The following is a 10,136-nucleotide window of genomic DNA, read 5'->3' on the forward strand; positions in this document are numbered from 1 at the left end:
TTCCTATTCCATGTTTACTGGAGAAGTTTCCGAGATCGCGGCGCGGCCCCTCGGCCCCGCCCGGCGCCCCAGCGGCCCCGCGCCGCGCACCCCCTCCGCCGTCCCTCCCCGCGCCCCACACCTCCGCCCCTGACTTCGCGTCCCGGGTCCTCCCGGCCCCACCCAGTTCTGCACCACCAGCCTCTCCTTTTCTTGCTCCGAGCGGCCCCTCAGCCTCCCTCCAGCTGCCCCGCCCTAGTCTTGCCCCTCTGTGTTCCCAGCTCCAGAAAACTCCCTTCTTCCGCTGGGGTCGCTGAGCCTAGGAGTTTGCAGCTCGCCCGGCAGCGGGACGGGTGGGAGTGGGGGTGGGGGACATAACTGGAGAGATGCCTGCGCTGGGGTGGGCGGGGAGGGGGGCTGTGCCGCGGCATAGCCCTCGGGACCGCCCCTTCCCCTTCCGAAGCGGCGCTCTCTCCCCAACCCCACTCCCAAACCCGGCCGGGTGGGACGGCCCCCGCCCCAGCGCCTGGCTCGGCGCCAGCAGCCTGAGGAATGTGGTGGTTGGAGCCGGTGACTAATTCAAACCAGAACTCGGGGAGGAGTGGTGAGGGGCAAAGGGGAGGGCGGCGAAGGGGCTGGTTAGGGAGGCGGGGGCAGGAGCCCGGCTGGCGTGGGAGGAGGGCTCAGCTGCCCTCCCTGGCTGGAGCCCTCCTCTCCAGAGACGCGCTCCTGGAGAGGCGGCTGGGGGGCGAGGTCCTGCCGTGGAGTTGGAAAGGCACTGGGCTTAGGGTGTGTTCAGAGAACTGTGTTATGTAAGGCTTTCCCATGCAGGGAGAGGGTGTGCAGTGTGCGAGGGCCGGCCCTCCGCTGGCGGGCTCGGCGCCCCCTGCAGTGCCAGGGCCTTGGGAGGCGGGGGCGCAGCCCTTTGGCGTCTCTGGCCACGAGGGACACGTGGGGTCTGAGCAGGGCTGACTGTGCCCCATGCGTGGGAGGGGAGCCGAATGGGCAGATGGGGCATCTCACGGCACTAGCTGGGCCCCAGCACCACGTGGGGGCAGCTCTGGCGCCTCTGCACGTTGTGGCCACGGAGAATTGTGTGCCTCGTGTGTGTGCCTTTCACAGGGCGTGGCTGCCACCGAGGAGGAGGTGAGGTGCCCCCAGGGAGCCTGCCGCTGGGTGCCCTGCTCTGTGGAGTGGATTTGTGGAAAGGCAAAGTGGGATCTTCCCATGGCAGTGAGGTCCTTAGAGAATGACCTGGACTTTCGGGAGGAAAAGGGACCCAGATATTTACCTCTGGGTCCCCAGCACAGTGCTGGGCTGCCAATAATTGGTTTGGAAACAGTTTATTAGAATCCAGCCTCTGACTGCAGGGGTCGCATGCCCTGTGCACAGCCTAGCACACGATAGGGATTGGGTTGATTCTGTGGGACACAGTGACGCATTGGAGGGTTGCGGTGACAGGTGACGGTGAGGGATTTCGGGGAAAGGAGGGAGAGACTGAAGATGCCTTGGAAGGCATTTTAGGGCCTCCTCACCTGTAATGGGTCTAAATTCAGGGAGCAGATTCTGCTTTCATTCCGCCCCTCTTCCCCTGCCCCCCATGAGGGAAATCTGTGGGGCAGGGTGTGGCTCTCACTTCCTTTCCGAGGCTGAGCGGGGCAGCTGCCTTCACCTTGGCACCCAGGGGTGACGGGTTGGGCCAGCACTTGGTTGGTGTGTGTGCAGAGTGGGGAGTAGAAGGGAGCCCCAGGCTGAGGGGGTTCCTCCTTGCTCTGAGCTGGGAACTGTGGGATGAGGTAGCAGGGAGAGGACCTGGGACCATGAGAGCTGGGCTAGCAGAAGTCAAAGGGTCTGGAGTATTGGCAATGCAGATTGGAGGGTGTCTGAGCCCCTCTTCAAAGCCCTGTCTTTAAAGGTTATATGCAGGGACGTTGTTCAGAGAACCAGGACACAGAGGGAGCCACAGAAGTCATTGGGGCTTAGAGCTGCAGCTGTGGGCCCACAGCAGTGAGTCAGGGGTCCTGGTTTGGGCAACTTCTTGCAGAGCTAACCTCACAGAGCTGAGAACTTGTACCAGCCAGACTTGGTTGAAGGGCATGCGTCTACAGGTCCAGGGCTCAAAGTGGGACCCAATAGAGTAAACCATGGGGGACTTGTGGAAGGAGAAAGCCAGGATCAGCCAACGGCAGGGTATGGGCCGGGGGTCCCCAGGGTCACCCTAGTCCCAGGAAGGCCGTGGGTGGAGGTGCCCGGGCACTGCTGGGCTGGATTCTTAGGCTCACTTGGAATTGGCTGGCTGGCCCTGGCAGGGCACGCCACCCAGAGCCTGAGGAGCTTGTTTGAGGGGTTGGGGCAAAGCTGTGGGAGTGGAGGAGTGTGTGGGGCTCTGGGGTGTGGCTGTCACCTTCCTCAGAACCTGGGAACCACTGGGGGACGGACAGAGAGGCAGACTGGGAGAGCTAGTCTGACTCCTGCTGGGAACTCTCCCATGCCGGCTCTGTCCTCCCCACCACACCTGGAAGCCCCAAGCTTCTCTCCCTGGAGCTGGGCTGATCAGGTACGTGTGCACACGAGGAAACGAGGTGGCCCCTGGAGAGCGGTGAGAATGGGACGTTTCAGCTGGTGGGTGTCTGGGGCCTTCTGTTCTCCCTCTGACCCCCATGGGCTTTATCCAGGCTCCTAGGGAGCTGCCATTTCCCTGGGCTGCGACCATCCCGCTGGGCTCCCAGGCCTTCCTGAGAACAAGCGGTTTCCTCCAGGCCTGGGCGAGCCCGAGGAGTGGTGAGGACCACGCTGGGGGGAGGGGGCACAGCGGGCTCAGCAGGAACGTGTGTTTTGATTGGGCCCCTCTTCCTCCCGGCTGGCCTCAGTCCACATCTGGGGGCCCGCTGGGCTGTTGTACTGGAGGTCTTGGGTCCGGGGTCCCTGTTTCACTGTGGCCTTGAGTCCCTGTGACCGCTGTGTCACAGCAGAGAGATATGTGTTATTACCTGTGAGAGGGTGTCTCTGGCTGTGCTCACTGGTCCTGGATGTGTCACCTCTGCTTGCGTCTGGGGTTTATAGGGCAGGGGACAACAGTGGGACTCTGTCCCAGTGGTGGAGGTTTCATGGGGGCTTCAGGGGCTGTAGGTAAGGGCTCAAGTAAGTTTCTCCATCCTGGACAGGTTCCAGGCCCTGGAGTTTGTGTCCAGAGGCCCCAGGGAGGGTGAGCACAGCCGTGGGAGTGAGGCTGCGCCGATCCAGGCTGAGCGAGGCGCTGCACAGGGCCGGTCAGGGAGGGGCATCCTGCCCGGTCCCCGGGGGCTGGAGCGGAGGTTCTAGGGAAGGGGAAGCGCCTGGTTTTGCGTCCTGGCCGGGCTGGGGGGGGGTGGCTCTTTGGCAGCTGAGCCGAGTGGCCTGGCCCCGAGCCCCTGCACTAGCGTGACCCGACCTCTGGGCGGAGAGATCCGCCTTGGTCTTGTCCGCGGGCAGCTCCCAAACTGTAATCTACCCCCGGGGCGAGACCCAGTGAGACAGCGAGCTCTTCTTCACCCCTTGCCCCAGTCAGGAGGACCCCCCCCGTGCTAGCTGTCCCCAAGCTGGGCCAGGACAAGGCTGGTGTGTGGGCAAGAAGCTGATGGCCACTCCCCCTTCCCCGTGTGCTGGTGCACCTTGACGGGCATCACTGCTTCCTGGGGTCTCTACCCGCGCCCCTACCCGAATCTCAGCCCCTCTCTTTCTGTGTGTTTCTGTCCCTCCGAGACATCCTCCTCCCACCACGTCTGCTCCCTCTGGATGAGCGTGGAGGCCTCTCCGCCTTCCTGTGGACGTGCCTCTCCAGCTCTCACTCTGCCCCCCTCCAGTATAGGTCTCTCGGTCTCTCCCTCCCGTGTGTCTCCCTTGTGCATCTTTCTCTGTGGTTTCTCATCCTCTCTTGTGTGTTTATTTGTGCCTTTGTCGCTGTCCGTGGGTAGAGGGGCCTTGGAGTCAGAGCACCCCGGGCTTGTATTCCAGCTCTGTCTCACACTCGGGCAAGTCATTTTACCTTGGGGCCTACTTCTGCACTCTACAATCAGGATATTAATTCTTAATCACATAGGGTTGTTTGGGGAAGGAAGGGGACCCCTTGGTGTCCTGGGGCACCATAGGAGCTCTGCAAAGTTCTCTTTCTCTCCCCCTGGGGCGGGGCCGGGGGCGGGGCCGGGGCCGGGGCGGGGGTGGCGGTGGCGTTTTCTTTTAATGCGGAGCTTTCTCGTCCTTGTGACTGCCCGGGGAGTGTTCGTGAGCGTAGACGGCCTCTCCGGGCGTGTCTCTCTTTTCTCCGAATGTCTCAGCCCCTGGTCCTGGTTATAAGTGTTCGCAGCTTTCCCGCTGGTGGGAGTCTGTGGCTCTGGTGTGAGCCACCTCATTGTTGTGAGCTTGGGCTCCGAGCTTGCTCCCCCCTGGCCTGTGTGGACGGTGGCCCGGTTTGCTCGTGTGCTGGGTGGAAGTTTCATTGCTGTCAGCGTCCTCCCCACCGTGGGTGGGTGTGCTCCCTTCTGCCTTGGAGTGTCACCTCCTGTGTCCCGCCTGTGCTGGGCATATGGACAAACTTCTGTCCCTCTGCTGTGTATCTTGACTCCGGGGTTGGTGCGTGGAGGCCTTGAGGCCCGTGGGCCTGACTCTCGGGTGTGTGTGTGTGTATCAGTTCCTGTCATCTTGACGCTGACGCTGGCTGCGAGGTTGTCTTTGGCTGCTGCAGCCGTTAGGCTGGGTCCCCTCCCTGGCTGTTTTCATACTGGATCTTGGGCAGAAGGGGCTCTGTTTCCTGGGAGCAGTGGGAGAACATGTTCCTCTGGAGGTAACACCTGGCGGAGACCATCTTCCTGGGGCAAAGAGTCTGTCTCCTGGGCCTTGTCCCGGATTTGCCTGGGTGTTGCCCCCAGTCTGCAGAGGTGGCATGGGCAGAGCCCTGCTGCTCTGCACATCCTCCTTTGTGGTTTTGAACTGTCAGGGCAGCTTCGCTCTTCTCTAGCCGCTTCTGGCCTGAATTACACTCTGTCCCTGCAGCCTCAGTTGCGTATCCTCTCTACCTTGAAGCTGGAGTGGCCTCACCAAATCACTCCTTTTTTGCCCTCCAGGCAGCCCTGTGTCTTAGAGGGTCTCCAGTCCAGCCCATCCCATCACGAAGGTTACTGTGAGCCAGTGTCGGGTGGACTGCGGGCAGGGAGCTAGCAGTCCTGGGTTCTAGGGCCCCAACACTCCGCCATTCTCAGGGCTCTGGACCTCACTATCCCCGTCTGTAAATAGCAGGTGGTGCTGTCCCACAGGACTTTGCAGCGGTAGAAATGTTCTGTACTTGCGCTTCTAGCATGGTCGCCCTGCGTGGCTGTTGAGCTCTTGAAGTGCGGCTACTATAACCAATGGACTAAATGTTTAAGTTAAATTAACTTATATTTAAATAGCCACATGTGGCCTAAGGTTTCTTCCACTCCGAGGGCTTATGCCACTTGACTGAATGTGTGGAATTCCCCAAAGCTCCAGAGACCCTGCTTTGGGCAGCAGCAAGGTGGAGCCCCAGCCCCCCGGGTAGCTGGCTTCACCTGACTTGTGCGGGAGGAGAAGGAAGGCCCATCTGGGCTCGGTACAGGCCCCAGGGGTGGGCGAGATGGAGGGCTGGGACCCAAGTGCAGAAAATAGGCCCTTGCCACCGTGGCCTCGAATCTCCTATCAGCACCCCCGTGCCCGGCCAGGTCAGATGAACGAGGAGGGGAGTCTTTCCTGGCTGTGCCAGGAGGTGAGGCCTGAGCCAGAGCAGGCGTGGTGGTTGGCAGCCCTGCCTGGCCGGGAAGCCAGCGGGTGCCCTGCCAGGGCCAACCTGCAGCCTTGGGTCCAGCGCCTCCTCTTCTCACGGACTGTGGCCCTTTCTCTGCTCAGGATGGCCTCCTCGCTAGCCCCAGGGGTTGAGGCACGTGGTACATCCCTCCTGAGCCTCCCAGCTGTGCTTCCCTGGACTCCGGGCCTGGGGCTCTGTGCCGAGCAGCTGGCAGGGAAGCCCCTGCCTCTCACCGGGCCCCAGCCCCTCTGGCCCCCGGGGGTCTGGCCCGTGAAGCACTTGGTCGATCGGGTTTTAGGTGTGACCCTTGGCGTGTCTGGAGCTACTGCGGCCGCAGTGACTCACTGGGGAAGGAGGGAAGGTGGGGCTGAGACGTGGGCGAGGGTGAGCTGTCTGGCTTGCTGCCCCATCGCCGCCTGCTGGCTCAGCACCAGATGCTGGGCTGAAAAAAGGGGCCCTGCTCAAGGAGGAAGAGGGGCGTGCCAGTGCAGGCGGTGGCTTCGGGGATCTGAGAAGCCCTCGGGTGGAAGCCCTTTCCTTCCCTGCCCTGCCTGACTCCTCGTCTGCAGGGCTGGCTTCTCAGTGCTGGATGCCGGGGGAAGGCACCATTTAAGCTCCAGCTTGCTGTTTCACTATGGGTAGGGTCAGCGGGACTTCCGGTAGGAAGGAAGGAGGTGAGTTCCTCAGCTCACACCTGTGCCAACTGGCTGCCGCTGGCCTCCTAGCCGGCACCTGTGCTGACGTAACTACCACGTGAGCGAGTGCAGGTGGTTGGCGAACCGGGTGTCTGTGGCTGTTTTCTCCGGTGTTGTGATCTGCCTGACACTGGAAGTCCTCAGTGCCTATGAATTTCCATGAATCCCGTCCTCAGAGGCAAACTCAGCACCTTCAAGACTCCATTTAGATTTCATTCCCCCAGAAGGCTCCCAAGCCTTCCGGAACATTCAGAGGCGAAATTGGTCATGCCCAGAGCACCTTGCTCATAACTTATATCCGGGACAGAAGCTAAGTCTTTTAACTCTCCATAGCTGGCACGTGGAGTGCATTCAGTAAACGTTTGGAGGACGCATGAGTGAAGTTAGGTGATAGCCTGATGCAGTGTAGAGTTCAGTGCTGGGCTGAGCTGTGTCTGTCCCTTGCTAGACTTCTCGGCAGTGTCCTATACAATGTTGGACATTACAGGAGACGATCAGTATGCATGTATTTATTGATTGGTTGGCTAATTTCTGGGTGTCAGCAGATTTAGGGAGGAGCTTTGGGCGAGGTTCTCCACGATTTATAGCACCCCCCGCACGGTTTCACAGGCGTACTTCTGGGTGTCTGGAGGCTGGAGGCCTGCCTGGTGTCTTCCCCGGCGCCTCTGCAGCCGACAGTTCATCCCGTGGCTGGAGGGTGTCTTTGCTCCCTCAGTGCCCGCACCTATGGGGGCCTGGTTTCAGGGCCCAGCAGGTGTAGCCAGATGGGCCCTGACTCACCACGTCCTTGAGGCAGCACAGCTGGACCGCAGCCTCTTGGGCTTGGGCCGGTGCTGGGGGGCCTGGGGCTTCCATTGTTTGGCCTCTGCCTGTGGCAGGGCTCCTGGAGCTCCCAGCTGGCGAGCGTCCCCCTGGTTCTGAGGCTGGGGTTAGGGTGACCCGGAGTCACTCACTGTCGGCCACTGGCGGAGGGAGGGCACCACCAGCCAGCCCTGCTTGCAGGTTGCCAGTGGCCCCCAGTGCCGGAGAGTCTGAGGAGGGGTCTCGCACAGGTTAGAGCTGCAGGCCTGATATGGCATCGGAGGAAGAGTTACAGGCTCAGAGCCCGATCGTAGCTGCTCTCTCACGGTGCACCCCCGGCCGGCTGGCCTCTCCGAATCTCGGTTTCCCCACCTGCACTATGGGGGCTGAAGCTGTTACAAGGGACCTAATGAGAATGGGGTTGTTGGGAGGCTCCGATGGGCCAGAGCTTTTCTCACATGCTTTCTCTTGCTCCTTCAGTCCTCATGGGAATTCGTTATCGTCTCCATTTTCTCAGATGAGGAAATGGAAGTTCAGAGAAGTTAAGTGACTTGGCCCGGGTCACACAGCCGGGAAGATGCAGAGCCAGGATTTGAATCTGAGTCTGGCCTCTTCCAAACCCCCTTCCTGTGATCCCAGGCTGCAGAGTCTTGTGTGAATGGAGCTGATGACAGTAGCGGGGTTGGGGATTCGGTTTGGCCCGGGGGGGTGGGCCAAACAACCGGCCGTCTCTTGCACAGCAGCTGGTCGGGGTTTCGACAAGCCAAGTGCTGAGTGTGAGCCCGAACGTGACCTTCTCCCTAGGCTGTGTGACCGAGGTTCCCAAGAGAGAGACACTCCGAGAAGAGGAGAGGAAGGAGGGGCGGGCTTCTGGCAAGGCATCCGCTCCTGAACCAAGTCCTGCCAAGGTCAGTAGGAGGGAGGGTGACGAGGGCGGTGGAGGTGAGAGGATGGGGAGGGCAGAGACCCGGGAGGCACGTGCTATCGGGAGGCAGGGCCGGGGGGGACAGGACGAGGGGCCGGTTGCCTCCGCTGCGGCTGTGTCCACCGTCCACCTTGGGAGCCCGCCCACAGTGGAGGCAGGCACCTCGGAGACAGTGCCCCACGCCCAGGGGGATCCCTGGCTTCCCCATCCCCTCATGCCCCCACTGCCCCGTTTCCTTACCTCATCCAGATGGAGAAGGAGGAAGAGACGACCCGGGAGCTGCTGCTGCCCAACTGGCAGGGCAGCGGCTCCCACGGGCTGACCATCACCCAGAGGGACGATGGCGTCTTTGTGCAGGAGGTGATGCAGAACTCCCCTGCGGCCCGCACTGGGGTGGTCAAGGAGGGTGAGTTACCTCGGGGTGCGGGCTGCTGCTGGGGCAGGGAGGGGGAGGGTGCTGGAGGGAAAGGCAGGGGCAGCACAAGTGGGTGGGTGGTTGTGGAGGGCTGGGTCCCAGTGGCATCGGGATGGCCGGTACCTAAGCCCTGCCCTCCCCTGCCCGCTCTCTATCCTCGGTTCCCTCACAGTCCTCGCGGGAGGTGGTCCTGAGGACTGGTGGACGCGCCGTCCTCTGTTCCGACTCCACCACCCATGAGCTCTGCCACTTTGGGCAAATTAGATGGCCTCTCTGCCTCAGTTTCCTCATCTCTACAATGGGTGTTACCACACCTGCACGTCAGTCTGAGGGCCCGGCACAGAGTGGTTGTGTGTTGTGTCCCCGAGACCCTGGGTGGTCTTACCCGCTTCCCGCTCCTCCCTGCTCAGGGGACCAGATCGTGGGTGCTACCATCTACTTTGACAACCTGCAGTCCGGAGAGGTGGCCCAGCTGCTGAGCACCATGGGGCACCACGCCGTGGGCCTGAAGCTGCATCGCAAGGGGGACCGTTCCCCTGAGCCCGGCCAGACCCGGACCTACGATGTCTTCAGCTCCCACAGCCCTGACGTGGTTCTGGTGAGTGCCTGGCCGGCTGGCCGTGCCCTTAGCTCCCCCGACCACGCCGACGGGCTGGTGCCCCTTCCTGAGCCTCTGTCCGCCCGCTGGGCAGCTTGTCCTTCCTGGCTTCTCTCCTGCTCTCACCCTCTGCTCTCTGTAGAGCCAGCCTGTTTCTCCTTTTCACGTGTGGCTGCCGCTAAAAGTCTTCTGTCAGTCTCTTCCGAGGGTCCCCGCCTGGGGACCCACTCGTTGGTCTATTCCTCGGTGCCAGGAGGAAGTTGGCTGCTTTGCAGGCATCTTTGAAATGATTTCACAGGTGCCCAGTTCTGCCTCACAGACATCATTTTTCTACTTCCAGAGGCCTGGACTCATCTGTGAGTCAGAGGCTGGGCAGCAGAGTGCCTGAGGGACAGTTCTCTGCTGCTTCTGATGGCTTGTTTATTTAACAAATAATGAGTCCTCAAAGTGGAAATGTTAACCCTGGCACAACCAGGCTCAACAAATGCTTTCCGAAGGGTCCCTGGGAGGATTCCCCTGCAGATTAAACAAACAAGCCAGGCAGGTGAGAGGCGAGAGGTGAGAGCTGAAGGTCCAGTCAACACGGAGCTAGTCACCGGGAGGTGTCCCTGAGACCTGCTGGGCCGATTCGAATCCAGAATTGATTGTAAATCCTTCTCCCAGACTCCACTGTCTGGGAGTCTACCTGTCCCCACTCCCCATGGCTTTTGCTTACCAGAGATTCCCCAAGTAATTTCTGTTCTCCTCCTGTGGTGTGGCCGTCAGCCCCTCTCTTCAGTCCCCTGTGCTGTGTCCCAGGAGGCTCCGTGGGCCTCCCTTACGGTCCCGGCTTCTTTGGGAAACAGGCAACCATGCTGTGGGCTGGGCTGCGGCCAGGCGGCTGTCACTCACGCAGACGCTGCTGCAACCTGTGGGGGGCATGTGTTTCT

General features: G+C 61.3%; 1 protein-coding gene across 2 annotated transcripts in view; it reads left to right on the plus strand.

The window, feature by feature from the left end:
• Positions 1 to 10,136, plus strand: part of AHNAK (AHNAK nucleoprotein) — an 81,648-nt gene that overhangs the window by 536 nt on the left and 70,976 nt on the right. For both annotated transcript variants that reach the window (XM_070046107.1, XM_030833903.3), the window contains exons 2-4: positions 8,074 to 8,177; positions 8,444 to 8,600; positions 9,020 to 9,207. In XM_070046107.1, coding sequence (XP_069902208.1) covers positions 8,444 to 8,600; positions 9,020 to 9,207 — 345 coding nt within the window. In that variant the 5' untranslated portion in view covers positions 8,074 to 8,177. The remainder of the gene's footprint in view (positions 1 to 8,073; positions 8,178 to 8,443; positions 8,601 to 9,019; positions 9,208 to 10,136) is intronic.

The sequence above is a fragment of the Globicephala melas genome, chromosome 8 (assembly GCF_963455315.2).
Source record: "Globicephala melas chromosome 8, mGloMel1.2, whole genome shotgun sequence".
NCBI lineage: Eukaryota > Metazoa > Chordata > Mammalia > Artiodactyla > Delphinidae > Globicephala > Globicephala melas.